At 34.1% G+C, this 17851-nt stretch overlaps 1 protein-coding gene across 2 annotated transcripts in view; it reads left to right on the top strand.

The window, feature by feature from the left end:
- The window catches only part of LOC146540363 (uncharacterized), a 63530-nt gene that overhangs the window by 25948 nt on the left and 19731 nt on the right, over positions 1–17851 (top strand). Inside the window, exon 1 of one of the 2 annotated variants that reach the window (XM_085206352.1) lies at positions 13637–13790. The exons of the other annotated variant lie outside the window; for it this stretch is intronic. Coding sequence (XP_085062478.1) covers positions 13762–13790 — 29 coding nt within the window. The 5' untranslated portion in view covers positions 13637–13761. Of the gene's footprint in view, positions 1–13636; positions 13791–17851 lie in introns of those variants that run through there. 2 annotated transcript variants of the gene reach the window in all.

The following is a 17851-nucleotide window of genomic DNA, read 5'->3' as shown; positions in this document are numbered from 1 at the left end:
ATGACCTATAACAACAAACACTAATAAAACAGAATAAAATAACTATTTAATATAAGAGACTCCCATACAACGAACGTAATTTTTTTTGCCGGTTTTATACGTTTTATGGCATGGAACCTATCGCGACTATGAGTGATTCCGACTTGCACTTGACTAGGTTTCTTTTATGAATACAGAACCTGCAATTTCTTTTATTATTTTAATTTTATTGATAACCTTTTTTTGTTTTTCAGGTAAATATTTGACCAGTTATGCCAGTATATATCTATATCAAAAAACCCCATTTTAAAGTAAGTTTATATTTTAAAGTTAGTTAGTTTGTAATATGCTTTATCTCATAAACTTGAACTATATTATTTTTCTTTATTTAAAAATAACACAATAATCTATAATTTAATTAAAATAAATGTTCCCGTGAAAATAGAAATTGACTTAGTAGTAGCTAATATCAATCAGCTTCACCTGTATCCTACCCAAAGCAGAATAGGCAGAGGGAACCAGGGAGTGTTAAAACACTACGTAGATTATTTCTATTTTTGCGAAACTATATGCTATTTAGTTTTTTATATGAATGGTAAAATCAAGCTAGAAATAAATAATAGTAGCGTGATAAGGCAATTCTCTTACAAATTTGAATGACATTGGCATTAGTGAATGATGTGACGGTAAAAGTGTACGTTTATATAGACATAGACTTTAGTCTTTACAATCGACTATCTGAGGAAGTATAAAAAAAGAATGAAAGTAAAATTATTAATTTTAAACGATTTAGTAGTAAACTTAGTGTTTGGACACTCCGTTCCCCATTTTCCGCCATTATTTTCGAGGCTCTGCATGTTGAGTCAACGCGGAACTCAACGCCGGCCTTTTGCCTTGGTGCCAGAGGGAATGTCATTAAAAATTGCCATCCATCCATCCAATTCGAATCCACGACCTTTGCATATCCATATATTTAAACTGCTCCTCAACACGATAAAATTTAAAGGTAAAACAATGAAAATTTTGACACTTAAAGAAAAAAAAAAGAAAAGAACAAAACAAACGTCAAAATCGTTCTAGTTACAGTAAAATTCAGAGCGTGACAAATTAAATTATTTTATTGTCACGCATGCAGAGCCACGGGCTGTGGTTAGTCTTACAGTACCTAAGTACCCTTTTTTTAGCTTCTCGCTGTATCCCGCAAACAGCGGGGTAAGCAGAGGGAACCTAGTGAACCCAACTTTCCGCCGAATTTTCAGAGCGAAGAAACGGAAATATTAATTAAATATATATACCATTTCCTCGGATGGGGATTGAACCCACAACCATTCGCGTTTAGTCACACTTTGTGCCCCTTGATCACGACTAGGTTCAGTAGGTTCATAATAGTAATTTTCTAATTGTAAAATCATATAAGTAGCATGTGAGTCAATAGAGTAGGGCGACATGTGAAATTGTCCGTGTGTTCGCGTCAACCGAGACAGCGTCAAGCGATGGGTGATGAGACCTAAAGTTGGGTTTACAATGGCGTTTCAGTTTTTATTGTTTTAATAATAATAATAATAGGTAGCATTGTTTTTTTTTATTATTATTATTATTATTATTTAAAAAAAAAACATGGTAATTTGCTATTATCATGGGAGTATCTAGAGATATTTCACGAGATAGGTCCAAGACTTTAGCTTTAAGCGGATGTTCGTGTTAAGTTTTTTTCTTTTCGTTAACTCTCATGGCTATATTTTGTATATTGTTAGTAAAATTTCTGGGGTGGACACAAGAATATTGTAGGGTGGGCACAGACTAGCCGTCGCGCCCCTTCTATTTCTACGGCCATTACCACTATTAAAACGGTTATTATAATAAAAACTAAAGCTCCATTGTAAACTCATTCGGTACCTTTCCAACCCGTATCCTTTTTAAACTTTTTCTAAATTAGCTATATACTTTGTATTAACTCTAGGGATTTAATCCCTAAAAGAGTCCAGATATCCCTATAATAGTCCAGAATTGCCTCGAAAATAAAACATTCAATATTTTCATTCTTTTGCTCTGGTGTCGTGGCAAAGCGCTGCGTTAAGTTCCGCCACTCAAAAATGCGCCCAGACTCTCCAGATTTCGACAGAAAATGGGAATATAGTATCGTAACACGAGCATTAGGTTCCCGCTGTGCAGAATATAGCGTGGTCTAAAAAAATATACTTTTATAATAATATATGAATGTTCAAAAATGATGAGATTCTCAGATGCTGTGCCATTCAGATTGCCTCAATCCTACAAGTTAAATACATTACCAAACTCAATTACAAAATAAATAAAGTTATGATAAACAAATAAAATTTAAAATATTAGCTTTCTCTATGCCAAACCTGTTATCGCATTCACTAGTTATATGCTATTTAATATTTTATATATTGCTAGTATTCAAAAACGTGCTTAAAGATGGGATTAGGGTTGCCAGATTTTACCTAGGGGAGAAGCGGAACTCTTTCGCCAAAAGCGGAACAAAAATCAATTAACAGCTTCTCACTGTATCCTGCATGTAGCGGGATAAGAGGGGGCTTAGTGTTAAAACACACCACTCTCCACTTTCCGCTGAATTTTGGAAGCATTGTATGTTGAGTGGGGGAAATGAAAGTAAAATAATTAATTGTCTCAGACGGGATCGAACCTATAACAATTTGATTTTCTTCTCCTTTTTATGTTTCCTTTTATTAATCCAATATTATATTACGATATTAAATCCTAAGTACTGTTGTAAAAGTAACTTACGTAATATATCCGCTATATAGCGAAAGGCTTACTTGGTTTTGTTTTTACTTTCAAAATGTAATTAGATCTACGTAACTAGCTTTAATTTCCGAATCCAATCAGCGACATAGCGATGTTATACAATAAAAAAAGTTTCATTCAAATCCTTTTAGTCGTTTGGAAGATGTCCGTTTACAAACAGACAAACCAACTAAAATAATAGTATTATATGACTGTTTCTTTAACTCTTAATTATTATTTTTAATGAATATTGTAGTTTTTAAAGTCTGTGTAAACATAGATTTAGTAGACTTTTAAAAAAAACCATCGCGCCCACATTTTCTTACTAATTAAAGATTACATAGAATTTTAATTTGAATAAAAATGTACAACTTAACACTAACTAATTACTAATACATGTTAACTTTACTTAACACCAGGTTCCCTCTGCCTACTCTGCTGAGTAAGCAGAACGGGATACAGCGTGAAGCTGACTTTGACTTTTAAAAATGTAGTTTCTGTAAACATATATACCTACTTTTCTATATAGAGGAGAAAAGCAGAAGAGTAGAATATTATCAATAAACGGTCTTTTTCTCTTTTTAACTTCGTAAGTGAAATATTTATATGTAAAAGTACTTAATTTTCCATATATACTATATATGTTTTCTATATACTATATATGTATGTATTTAGTAATAAAAACATAATATAATAATAATAATAATAATATAATACTTTATTGCACAAATAAGAAGAGAAAAAAAAAATACAAATCATTAGAAACACGATTAACAAGTGTGCAATGGCGGCCTTATCACTAAAAGCGATTTCTTACAGGCAACCAAAGAAAAACGGAAGGATTAAATTTAGAAAAGAAGGCAGAAAGGTGCAAAAAGTACATAAAATATATAAAAACCAATATTCAGAGAACACAAAATAGTTTAATACATACATTTATACATACATATCTACATATATACATACATATCTACACAAATGCCTACATACATATATACATACATACAACAATTAAAGATAAATACATATATAATTATAATATTGTCGTTTTATGAATTGAGTTGGAGATAGTAAAGTTTAAGACGTCGTTTAAAAATCCCAATTGACTGGGACCGTCTTACTTCCAGCGGCAACTTATTCCATAGCTTTACTGTTTTAACCGTAAAAGAGTCACTATAGCATTTCGTGTGGCATAGAGGAATTTCGAGGATATGGTTAAGGTGGGAACGGAGGTTTTGGGAATCGAAGGTGTCTGACCCCAGGAACTTAAAACGCTCCTTGAGGTAGGATGGTGTAACAGGATTGAAAAGGATGCTATAAAGAAGAGTGAGGGCATGCAAGTTACGCCTGTATTCTATTGGCAGCCATTTCAGTTGACTACGATACTGAGACACATGGTCATGTTTCCTTAACCCAAAAATAAATCTAATTATAAGATTTTGCAGACGCTCAAGTTTATTTAGTAGTTGCTGGGACAGATCTAAGTAGCATGTATCAGCATAGTCTAGGATAGGTAGAAGGAGAGCGTGGGCAAGAGAGATTTTAGTCTTTAACGGTAAGACGTTCTTCCATCTTCTCAATCTACCTATGGTACAAAAGACCTTACGACTAAGCTCAGATACCTGAGACGACCAGCAAAAAGAACCATCCATCCTGATTCCCAGATTCCTAACACTCTCACTAACCTCCAAACAAACATTATCATAAAAAATTGAGGGTAAAGGAGAACGTAATTTAGACAATTGTTTAGAGCTACCAAATATACACACCTGAGACTTGTTGGGATTGACAGAGAGCCCAAACGATTTACTCCAGGAACTAATAATTTGTAAATCTGAAATAATTTCACTAACCGCATTTGGTATATCGTTTACAGCTGCAGTTGTGTAAATTTGCAAGTCATCAGCGTAAAGGTGGTACGATGACGATATGAGTTGAGTGAGAGTGTTAATGAAAATGGAAAAGAGTAATGGTGATAGTACACTACCTTGTGGGACGCCAGCGTTTATACTGCAAATTGATGAAGCTTTTCCATCAAGCTTGATACTTTGTCTGCGTCCGTGTAGGTAAGAGGAAAACCATTCAGTAGCTTTCGAGGAGAAGTTAATAGATTTTAAAATAGATAATAGAACATCGAAGTCAACTGTGTTAAATGCATTAGAGAAATCCAGCAGAACAAGTAAAGTCACTTGCTGGTGTTCAAAACCGCATCTTATATCGTCGCAGACTTTATTTAGAGCTGTAACTGTGCTGTGCCCAGGACGGAAACCAGATTGGAAAGGAGATAGTATGTTGTTATTGTGTAGGAAAAGATAGATTTGTTCGTGTACAATGCGTTCAAGAACCTTAGATAGGAAAGGCAGTATGGATATAGGACGATAGTTTGAGAAAGATGCTGGGTTAGGTACTTTAGGAATAGGGATCACAATTGCATGACGCCAAGCATCAGGGAATTCGTTATGGGAAAGGGAAAAGTTATAAATATGGCACAGGACAGGAAGAATTGAGTTAAGTGTAAGAAGAATCATGCGTCGACTAATATTATCAAACCCAGTAGCGTCGGATTTAATTGACAACACATGCTTGCGAACCTCCGCTTGTAAAATAGGAGAGAAAAGGAAAGGTTTTGTTGCAGGATTAGATTTTGATGACAAGGAGTGAAGGGTTCTTGCTTTATCAGCTAATACATTGACAGAGGTAAAAAATTTATTCAGCGAGTCCAAATCCGTACAGTTGTTTAAGGTAGCTGAATCATTGGTGCGCCGGTCCCCTATTCCCATCGCGTTCAGAAATTTCCAAGTTTTTTTTAACATAATGATAAATATATATTTTTAATTATATTATTAGAATATTTTAATAATTGTGAATATCATATAACATTCTAAAGTAAAAATAAACACAATTTATAGCTTTAGTAAGCTATATTAGATATAGTTGTATTAAATAGAAATATAATGGATCCGACCAAAGTCCATCAACAGAAAAATTGTTTTAAGATTTTATTACTTTTTATCATAAAATTTCATAGAACTACATATATTTAGCATTTTTTTAAAATATAGATATGTACTATTAAACATTTATGATTATAAATTCCAGCTTCGCTTACAAAAAATGAATAAATTATAAATGAACAAATTTAATTAATTGCTTTGAGATTGCGAGTGTAAACGCGTGAGTCGCGCGGTCGTGAGTTCGATTCCCACTCGAGGTAATGAAATTTTAATTTAAATGTATATTATCATTTCTTCGCTGTAGTGTCAAGGCAAAGCTTCGTGTTGAGTTCGTAATGCCTCCAGAATTTGTCTAAAAGTAGGGAGTATCTTAACACTAGGTCCCCTCCCGCCTAAAAAAATAGTGTCAATTTATATTTTTCTCCTCTATTTCTATAGCTGACGCAAAAGGCTTAGCAACAGCCATACTAAAGTGTTTTTCACGTGTTTACATAATCGTCATCGTTTACCTTGACGTCGGATTCGCACCTCAGTACCTATATATATTATTTTATATAACATTGTCACGAGAAGCTCTGCCATTTATTTTCGATTATAAAATTATATTATACTAGCGGCCCACCCGCGGCTTCGCCTGCGTGAACTATGATATCATTAATTTCTATCTCCATGAGTACCTACGTCCTATAAGTGATGTCCATGCAAAATTTGAGACTCCTAGCATTTGTAATACGAAGTTTCAACCCCAAAAACAACCCCTTAGAAGTCGAATATTGCAAATTCCCATCTTAGCGAGCAGCTACGTCCTATAAATAACTTCTATGCGAAATTTGAGATTCCTAGCTCTTGTAGCTTCTGAGATTTCGTGACGAGTGTGTGACCTTTCGATTTTATATATATAGATTGATTATAGATTTCTCTAGAAAAAAATATAATAAAAATATTCAAATATCTTGTGCCTATATTCGTCCTTTTTGTGCACAGCAATATGGACGGGGACAGAAGTGCCTTAACACTAGGTTCCCATGATCCATGCCTACTCTGCTATATGCGGGATACAGCGTGAAGCTAAACTTTCAAATAAATAAAACTTTTTTTTCTTAATAAAAAAATGATTCACTTACGTTAGTTTTGTAAGCAAATATTACAGAATACACGGATGATTCAATGTTTGAGAAAGCCTTTCAAATCCGGCTTACAATAGGATATGAGCTGGAATTGCCAAATTGCTATAAGGAGTAAGATGAAAATGTGAAATTTGTAGAAATATCAACAAATACTTACTTAGAATGTAAAATTAATAATAATCATCATCATCAACAGCCATCTTTTGTCCACTGCTGGACATAGGCCTTCCCCAATTCTCGCCAGCACACTCGATCCTCAGCTCTTCGGACCCATCCGCTTCCCGCCAACCTCTTTATGTCATCGGCCCATCTGGCAGGAGGTCGTCCCACCGGTAGTTTAAAATTAATAATAAACGATTGCAATTCGACTTGTTTTTGACTTTGTCCAAAACAATATATTTATAATAAAAATGTATATCTACATTGATATGTAAAATTAAAAGGCCAAGCTAGTTTTCATAGCTGGTGCTTAATATATGTGTGTACTCTTACATCCTCTTAACGGCATCTGCTTCTTTTCATCCTGCTTAGCAGGAAAAGCTCGCATAGCAGAATAGGCAGGGGGAACCCATAGTGTTAAACACTATTGAATTTCCGCCCAATTTGAATATTGAATTTCCAGCCGACTGCCAAAAGAGAAACTAACATAATCGAAATACATTTATTTTTCCGAGTGGAGATTGAACCTACGAGTATAACCATTACATCTCCCACTGTGCCACAACGACTTCATTACTAAAGGTAAATTAAAGCATTTTGAAATTGCCAACTTCATCTATTTGAAGTATTGACAGGTTTTGTATTAGAGTTTAAATAGAAAGAAGTTTCTGCACGCTAGTTCATAAATAGGATTCATTTCGTAGTAACTATTTTAGTTTGCAAGGCTCACTAAACGGAAATTACTAGAGTATATTTTGATATTTGAGGCTTATATTTGAGGTACTGGGGCACAAGGGTGTGACTGTAACGCTACGATTGTGGGTTCGATCCCCACTTGCGAATGAGATCCGTCAATCATCACGCAATGCCTCCAGAATTTGACGTGGTTAACGCAAGTGCCTTTACACTAGGTTCCCATGTTTCCTCTGCCTACCCTGCTGAATAACGTGAATAACAGAGGCACAATGGCGTGACTGTAACGCGACAGTTGTGGGTTCGATTCCCACTCGAGGAAGTGAAATATTTATTAACGTTTATATTTCCATTTCATCGCTCTGGTGTTGAGTTACGCCATTCAACATGCAATGCTTCCAGAATTCGACAGAAAGTAGGGAACGTAGTGTCTTAACACTATGTTACCTCTGCCTACCCTGATGTGTGCGGGATACATAATACAAAAATAAATTATATTTCACAAAATGCTCGAAAGCTCAATGGGAACGAGTCAGTGGAAAGTGAAAGGCCGTTGATCGTTTGAGCTGCGCCGGCGCATGCATCATCGTTTGGACATGATTACTTTATTTCAACTTAATAAACTTATAAAATTTATAATTTTATTATAGGATTTTCTTCATAAAACACACATTTTCTAAATGTAGTTCTTGTTTATTTAAATTCTAGCTCTTACAATATTAGTTAAATTTAAGTCCTTATCCATCCATCCATCCATCAGCCTTTCAACGTCTACTGCTGGACATAGGCCTCCCCTAAAAAGACAGCGGGAAGTGTTGAGTGGCGGAGCTCAGCCGCGTTTAGTCATGACACCAAAGCGAAGAAATGAAAATATAAATGTAAATAAATATTTTATTTCCTCGACTGGGGATCGAACTCACAATTGTCGCATTACATTACCCTTGTGCCGCTGTTCCTCGAATTCGAACCTCGAAGGAATTTAATTTATTATTATTATCTATATATATAAAAGGACTTGTCCTCACTGACTGAGGTAAGACGCACGCACAGCCGTAACCGCTGTGCGTAGAAACGTGAAATTTAGACAGATGCTTACTTTCGTAATCTGGACAACCACTAAGAAGAGATTTTGAAAAATTTTAACCCTAAAAGTGTGAAATAGGGGTTGAAACTCTGTATGGAAAAATCTTTAAATCGCCACCGATTTATATAAAATTTGAAATTTAGAGTCTTAAAAATATTTCATTGAACATGTGTTTTATGGTTTATTATAATCCACCCCTAAGCGTACAAATAAGCAGGCGAAGCTGCGCGCGTCCGCTAGTTCTATATATTATGGATCACAGATTGTTAATAGTATTTTTTTTATTATTATTATTTTTAATAATTATTCATTAATTTTAATGTAACGTGTTAAACTGTGGACTCATTTTCGACCAATGACCCGTCAAGCACTTGTTCCGTAAGGCCACCATTTGTACACTTCGATCCAATGAAAGCTAAAGCTGTTACACCCTTGCCCTTTTGGCGGAAGTAACGACATCCGGTTACAAAGTAATATATCGTAGATTTGATTTCTGCATGTCACATAAATCCTGTTTTTTTAGTTTCTCGCTGTAACCCCCATATAGCAAGGTAGGCAGAGGGAACCATTTTCTTGTATTAAAAGTTAATTTATTTAAAATGCTACAGGCTATATTACATCACGTGATCCGTGTCGATGTAACCTTCTGTGTTTGTGGTTAGAGTTGCCTGGAGAAATAAGAATATGTCTCAGATATTTTATATCTTAATACTTAATGAAGATCAAATTAATTAATAAAATAAAAATAAGTACTTCACCTACCAACACCTCAATAAGATATATATATATATATATATATATATATATATATATATATATATATATTTCAGCATTTTGTATGGTAAGAGGTGAAACGATCATTCGAAGTAATCCAAAGATATAGAGTAAAATTTGACCTATTTTAAGGTTTTTTCTAATTACTATTTATGGGAGTCCCGCCCCTTAATACGAAATGCCTTCAGAATCCAGTGAAATCTGGGGAAGGAAGTGTCTTAACACTCAACCCTCAGCCTATCCTGCTGCAAGCGGGAAATAGCGTGAGGCTGAAAAAAAGCCTTGTATTCCACATGCAAATACTTTCTCCTGCTGCTACCACCACCATCCACGATCCATCTACTGCCAGTTGTTATCGAGGTCTTCATTAATAATTGAATAGTACAATGCAGTGTTTTCTAAGGGCACGCTCGCGACCTGACCTGACCTCGTGAGATGAGCAGTACGAAACGAAAGCTGCTATTTCCACAGATTCCACTTTCTTAAAACATTTAAGATCTATATATTTATATGTTTTTACTATTTTTGCCATAATTTATTTTACTATTTAATCTGCAAATGAAAACGAAGATATATTAATACATTTTATTTTAACTAAGTTTATTTCTTTGCTCTAGTGCCGAGGTACAGCGCGGCGTTTAGGGAATTGGTGGAAAGTACAAGAGTAGTACAAGGAACAGCAGTGTCTTAGTGGGAACGGAGTGTATTAACTAAGTTGTTAGGTTCCCTCTGCCTTCCCTGCTATGTGAGGGATACAGCGTGAAGGACCTAGACAGTAGACAGGTTATTGCAGGAGATTAGCGACGATAAAAATGAAAGTTATTCCAAATTAGCGTAAATTAGACTTTCGTCTAAGAATTTTAATTGATCTGCAAACGACGAAATAACACAGGTGAATGTTTATAATTAACATATCGCTTTTATAAAAATTGTATAAAATATAAAAAAATGTTTTTTTTTTTTTTATAAAATAATTTATATTTATTCTCTAATAAATAATTATTAATATGCGTACTTCCGTTTTGGTGATCTTGTTATATTAACACTTATAACTTAAATAACCTTGCTCTACCATATATGGCTATCGTTTCAATGATCGCCGTATGAAAAATATTTTGGTCAGCACCAAAATTTAAATAAATATTCAAATTATGAGCATAATGAGTCGAGCTGGTAGTGGTACTATACCACTACGTGGTAATAGTGATAAATTAAATCAGCTTCACGCTGTATCCCGCACGCTCCAGGGTGGGCAGAGGGAACCTAGTGTTAAGAGACTCCGTTCCTCACTTTCTGCCGAATTCTGGAGGTATTGCGTGTTGAGAGGCGCGCTTTGCCTCGACACTAGAGCGAAGAAATGGAAATATAACCGTAAATAAATATTTCACTTCCTCGAGTGGGGATCGAACCCGCAACCGTCGAGTTACAGTCACACCCTAGTGCCGCTGGCGCCACCACGGCCTCTAAGTAATAAATTTTAAATTTAGAACAAATCAAAGAAGTTTAAAGTCAATTTTGTTTTATCTTCCATCTTTTCAAAACCAACGATGTAACAGGAAGTTGCAGCAGCATCAGCAAGAACATGCACCAGCGTGATTTCGAACCTGTTCCGACATAACTTTCATTGTGAAAGTCATCAATTATATATTAATTAATGTTACATAAATGTCTCGTACGAGTTGTAAGACCTCCCATGAGAGTTTGTACGAGAATCTATAAATATTATTATTATATCAGCTTCACGCTCTATCCCGCATATTCCTGCAGCAGGATAGACAGATGCAACATAGTGTTAAGACACTCCATTCTCCACTTTACGCCGAATTTTTCGAGGTGTGTTGAGTGGCGGAAGTCAGGGCCAGGCTTTGGGTTGGTTCCAGAGCGAAGAAATAAAAATATTAATAAATTCAAGTTCTCGAATGGGAATCATACCCATAACCGTCGTGTTTACATTCAATTAATGCACTGCGTCACGACTACCTCAATATTATTTTTTTGATTCAGCTAAATATATTCATATTTTTCTGTTCCTATGAATATTCGCCGAAAAAACGAAAAACACTGATTAATTATAATTGATTATTAATTATTATTTTCAATATTCGCTCTGGTAACAAGGCGAAGGCGCGGCGTTGATCTCTGCCAGCCAACCCACGCTACCTCGAAGAATTAGTGAAAAGTGGGGGTATGGAGTGTCTTAACACTACGGTTCTTCTGCCTACCCTAATATATGCGGGATACAGCGTGAAGCTAGAAAAAAAAATCGAGTATATAATTACGTTTTAATGAGGTATAATTAGGCTTTCGTTTTCACATAAAAGTATGGAGATCAAGCTAGTGTGAAATATTAGAGGAATTATAATGAGAGAGATTGTAATTAACTTTAAGATGTAACATATTAAGTGGGGCAAAACTTCACAGTAATGTATAATTTAAATATTTTCAAAGACATGTAAATAGTATACGAGACCATGAAATATTTAATATTTTCAATTTTGGTATCGAATTCAGCGGAAAACGGGAATGGGAAAAAAGACTTGCAAATTTTCTTTTATATAATAGAAAGATCTAGAAAGATACTTTATAACAGGAAGTAGTTATATAAAAATAGAAATATTATTATTTTTAATACAAAATAATAATTACTTACCGCGAACTTCCTTAGTGAGTTAGTTAGTTATTTTTGCAATTTTCTTTCCGGTGGCGTTCTCCAATGTCACTCTTAGATAATATATGTATGTATATAATTTCTATATTTATTTATAATATAGACACCGAGTTCAGTTACAACGGGTTTCCTTCCTTCTAACTGTTCAGAGAGCTTCCGTATATTTATATTTATAGATATATCTTACGGTAATTCAAAATATATTGACGAGATTATTTAGAGAATTTTGTATTAAACACTTCCCAAATTTTTCGATTTTTTAAATAAATAATAATTCGTCCCCCCGAGTAGGAATCGAACCCACAATCGTTGCAGGCTTGTGCCCCTGAACCAAGGCTATGTATGGCTATAGTATTGTTATTATGACCAATTTTAAATCATTTATTTTATGTTACTGAATATTTATATTGCTGTCGATTTTTTTAATAAAAACCTATAGGGCTATAGAGCATTATATCTATAGCATAAAAAAAATCCGGTCAAGTGCGAGTCAGATTTGCAAACCGAGACTTCTCTACCATTTTCAGGATTATAGGGCGCCCACGGGATCGCGAGACAAAATAAATGTTCTTGACAGATGAACAGACAGACAACAAATCGATCCTATACGGGTTCCGTTTGTACATTTTGAAGTACGAAACCTTAAAAATGAGAAAAATAGGACAAATAATGAACATACGGAACCCACAAGGGATATATTTCACTTCCACGTATTAAAACAGTTTAACTACCCGTATAAACATTTTGCATCTCGAAAGTACCAATTATAGAAGCCGGCTATGGCATTAAAACACCATAATACTTGGACTATAATATACATTGTATTATATGTGGTATGCAATTAGTCTTCTAACGGCAAGTTAAAAGCAAAATCGATAGCAGGATTTCGCTCATTAAAGCTAGGAGGGAACCTGGGAACCTAGTGTTATGATACCATTCCCATTAAGACACTTCGTTCTCCAATTTCCGCTGAATTATGAGGCAATGTGGAGGATGTAGGAATCGAACTTACGTAACGTAATATGTTACGTTTACAATAGCACGCTTGTATTCGTAGCTACCACTGACCTCTGGAATGGAATAGGTAGAGTTTTTTTTTCCTTTTAGTTTTAACTGCAATCAGCTACGTTCAGTACTTTTAGCAGATGTGATGAGGTTGTAAAAGTGGAAAGCGGAGTGGTTTAACACTAACCTTTTGCCTACCTGGCTATATTTTGATACAGTATAAAACCAAAAAAAAAACAAATTTGTCGCTCCATGTGTTCACAGCCTAAGGTGAAGTGCGTGATTTTTCTAACGTCCGTCTATCGTCACGTCTCGATTGCGACATTCAGTACAATCTCTTCGATTTGTTCGATTGCGATTACAAAACGCACGTTTTATTTCTTTCTCCTAACACTACGATCTATCAATTTTTCTAGTTTTAATCTTATATTTTATACAAACATGGTTTAAAAAATATGTAACGTTTATCTATTAGTTTTAATATTATATTTTAAATAAACATGTTTAAAAATATATATATTTTTTTAGTGCAGTGTGTTATTGGAAGGGATGTTCTTTAAGCAAATATGGTCGTTAATGTAAGTTTCTATTATTATATTAATAACTTTTGAAATGTCCAGCGGAAAATGGAGAACGGAGTGTCTTATTAAATATTTCATATCCTAGAGAGATCGAACCCACGACCTGTCCCGTTTACAATCACTCTAGCGCCAGGACTGGCTTCTATTATATATAGTGATTATTTTATTATGAACTAGATACAAGTTCTATTTCTTCGCTCTGGTTTCGAGGCGTTGAGTTCCGCCACTCAACACGCAATGCTTCCAAAATTCGGCGGATAGTGGGGAACCGAGTGTCTTAAAAAAAAAAAAAAATAATAATAATAATAATAAAAAAAACACTTAACATTAACATTAGGTTCTTAACATTAGGTTCCCTCTGCCTACCCCGCTGTGAGCGGGATACAGCGTGAAGCTGAATAACTGTTTCCGATTTGGTAACTAACAACAAAATTAACTAAAAGTGACAGGGGCCCTGGCTCCCGACTATAAATGCGATAGGTTGTAGATTCGATATCCAATCAAGGAATCGAACCCATAACCTGTCGCATTATCTATTCGCTCTTATAACGAGGCAAAGCAGTGTTGAGTTTCGCCATTCAACAGGCATTGCCTATTGAATTCTTTAGAGAATGGGAAACTTAAATGACTTAATGGGGCCGGACCGTCTTAATAATAAGTTTTTAGGTTTCTTGCTAATGCGGGATAGAGCGTGAAGCTGTATCCCGCATATTAATAGAATGTAAATTTCGAACATATCAATGAACGTTGAATCCTATGCCTTAATAAAAACAATATATATTTGGATCAGTAGCTTATTGTATGCAAACACCGTTCAAGGTCAGAGCGGTCTTCGCATGCACATCATAAAAAATCGAAGGTTAGCCATATAAAATATATATAAAAATATATATAATTTAATGACATACTTATATGGTTTTCTAACGATAGCATAAAATGTCGCTTTTAATTTTTATTAGGTATATATACTGTTCCTTTTAAAAAATATTATGAACTTAAAAGCCACAAAATTACCTATCTATAATATGATAATATTCACTCATAATGTCTTGAATTAAGAAGAAAATTTTACAAGTAAAAAGGATATATAAAATAAATAATTTGTAGTACATAAACTTACGTGACATTATTTCATACATAAATTTCCTATTGCCATAAAGAATTCAGTGGAAATAAAAGCAAGAAGCTGAAAATACTCTCTATTCCTTTTTCTTTGTATTTCTTTACAATTTAATTAAAAGCCTATATCTATTATATTTTATCATATATATAAAGTAATTCATTTTTTGAGAATTAATTATTATAAAAAAAGTTGGAAGTTTTAAATGTCAATTAGTAGGTACATCGATTATAATTGGAATGAGAGGCAGATGTCGTTCTAAAATAAAATTAAAAAGAATATCTTGCACCTGTTAAACTCTTTTTAGTTTTCGTTTCTTTATTTTTTTTAGTACCTACAAGACTTTTATGGTTTATTCAAAAATAATGAATAGCTAGCTTATTTTTCTTTTTTTAAATCTTCAATCTGTATCCTGCATGTAGTGTTAAAACACTCAGGTTTCCACTTTCAACTCAATTCTAGAGGTATTCTGTGTTGAATGATGGAACTTAACGTCGCGCTTTGCCTCGACTCCCTAGCGAAAATTGAAAATATGAAATATTTCATTTCTTCGAGTAAATTTATTTATGTAGGTACTTTAGATATCTAAATTATATCAAAATAAGCTTTAACAATATTTCATTGACATTTATTGCCGCTATGATAATTTCTACAGTATTTGTCAATTAAAATATTCCTGACATCGCAGAAACTAGGTTTTCTTTACAAATTATTATAAAACAATAGAGAAAGATATTTTTTCTTTTATTTCCTTAACACATAGAATGTCTCGAGATGGGCACATTTCGCAACAATGGACGCTCTCACGCTTGGCAATGTTTAACATAATTATAGTGATAAAAATCTTTATTTTTTTTCTAACATAATATATGCTTTCGTTAAAACAAAATAAATGTTGTCTTGTATTCTTGTGAAGCTGATAAGGAAATGGACGTTAGATATGAAAACAACTGTTATACAATGTTTAAAATGAATTCGCACATTTTTGAATCTCAATTATTTTATACTAGCGGCCCGCTCGCGGTTTCACCCGCGTGAACTATGTTATTATTAATTTCTGTCCGCATGACTACGTCCTAGTGACGTCCATGCAGAATTTGAGACTCCTAGCATTTGTAGTGACGAAGTTTCATACAAACTTTCGACCTCAAAAACAACCCCTTAGAAGTCGAATATTGCAAATTCCCGTCTTAGCGAGCACCTATGTCCTATAAGTAACTTCTATGCAAAATTTCAGATTCCTAGCACTTGTAGTTTCTGAGATTTCGTGATGAGTGAGTGACCTTTCGATTTTATATATATAGATATAGATTTAGCATTACATTTAGCTATACTGTTATGAAGCCAGTAAACACTAAAGGTCGTGGGTTCGATTCCACATGTTTTTCTTGTATTAATTTTCTCACTCTGGAGTGGGCTGGACTCTGGCTCTGAACAGATATGCTTGTAAGTGTTTTTATTTAAACTTTACGGGGCATTATTTTGTTAGTAAAATTTCTGGGGTCATTTCCTTATTTCTACGACTAAGTATGTGACAGACAGTCGAAAGTATAGACCCTTAAAAAAACAATAACCCTAAATATAAAAAGTAATGAACTTTAATTATAATAATTTAATTGAAATTTACGATATAGCATATATTATATTACTATATACTTGTAGTATTGTACTATCAAAGAAGTCTGTTATTATAGGCGTCGAAAGTGAATAGCAAAAAATTGAACTTTCATTTTCATCCTATTCTGGTACAATACAAAAATATTTATGCCACAAAATGAGATCGACGCACTACTCGGCTGTTACGAGTCGTTTTTTCCTTCATTACGAGTCATTTTTTCCTTCCAAGTCATTTTTTACACGACTCAATAGATGACTTGTCGGCGTTACTTGTTTTTAAGTAAATAGTATTAATATTGCCATTATATCTGGACATCCAATAAGCATGTTGAGAATTAGTAAATAATTGTTCATATGAAGCGGTAAGAATTATTATTTAGTAGGTTACATATCATTAGGGTTTTAGACTTCAAAAAGTAAACACCTAATATAATTTTTGTCTAGATATCGAAATCAACGAAAAATCCGAAACCTGAAAATTCATAGGTATTTCACAGAAAATAAATTATTAAAAGCTTATATTTGTAGCGTATTTCATACACAATGAGTGCATACATCCGCAAACTTAAGTTTGTCAACTTTTATAAATTGAACTTCCCTTTGAAAAATTGCAAAAAATTCCCCATCCTAAAATTGGTACGGAACCCTCGGAATACTAGTATCGTCTCGTATATATTATATTTAAGGCAAAAATAATCTAGATTAAGATCTACAGTCCTTTTTAAAGAACCTCCAGATAACGCCAAGCCAGACAAACATAATAAATCAAACAAAATAAACATTTTCAAATATTTTTCGTCAATCCCGTGTTTCCCAGAAGGTATTTACATATAACGGGATGTAGAGAAACAGGAAGTATACGCAAATTGACTTACCCGGTGGTCCCAGCGATGATGTCAGTACAAATGTTTCACTAAGGACTACATTATGTAATATTTCACGCATATGCCAGACGGAAGTGTTGAGGAAGGCGACAAAGTGTCAGTAATTTAAAAGATATTTACGAATGTCTTATCTAAGTATTTGTGTTCTATGGGAACGTTGATATTACTTTTGTAGGTAGGTGGTGTTTAATTTGAAATATTCACGCTTTATCACGCTGGGTAGGGAGAGGGAACCTGGGAACCTAGTGATAAGACACTTCCGTTACCCACTTTCCGCCGAATTCTAGGGTTTTGTGTGTTGAGTTGTGGAACTTAATGTAGCACTTTGCCTCTTTGCCAAGGCGAAGAAATGAAAATATGTATTAAATATCTCATTTTCTCGAATGGGAATCGAACTCACAATCACCACGACTGACCTCAACTATATAAAGCATTTA

This window comes from Heliconius melpomene, chromosome 2, assembly GCF_056956725.1.
Source record: "Heliconius melpomene rosina isolate 202511_hmr_F chromosome 2, ASM5695672v1, whole genome shotgun sequence".
Lineage (NCBI taxonomy): Eukaryota > Metazoa > Arthropoda > Insecta > Lepidoptera > Nymphalidae > Heliconius > Heliconius melpomene.
Note: the sequence above shows the minus strand (reverse complement) of the source record. Positions and strands in the feature narration are given on the sequence as shown.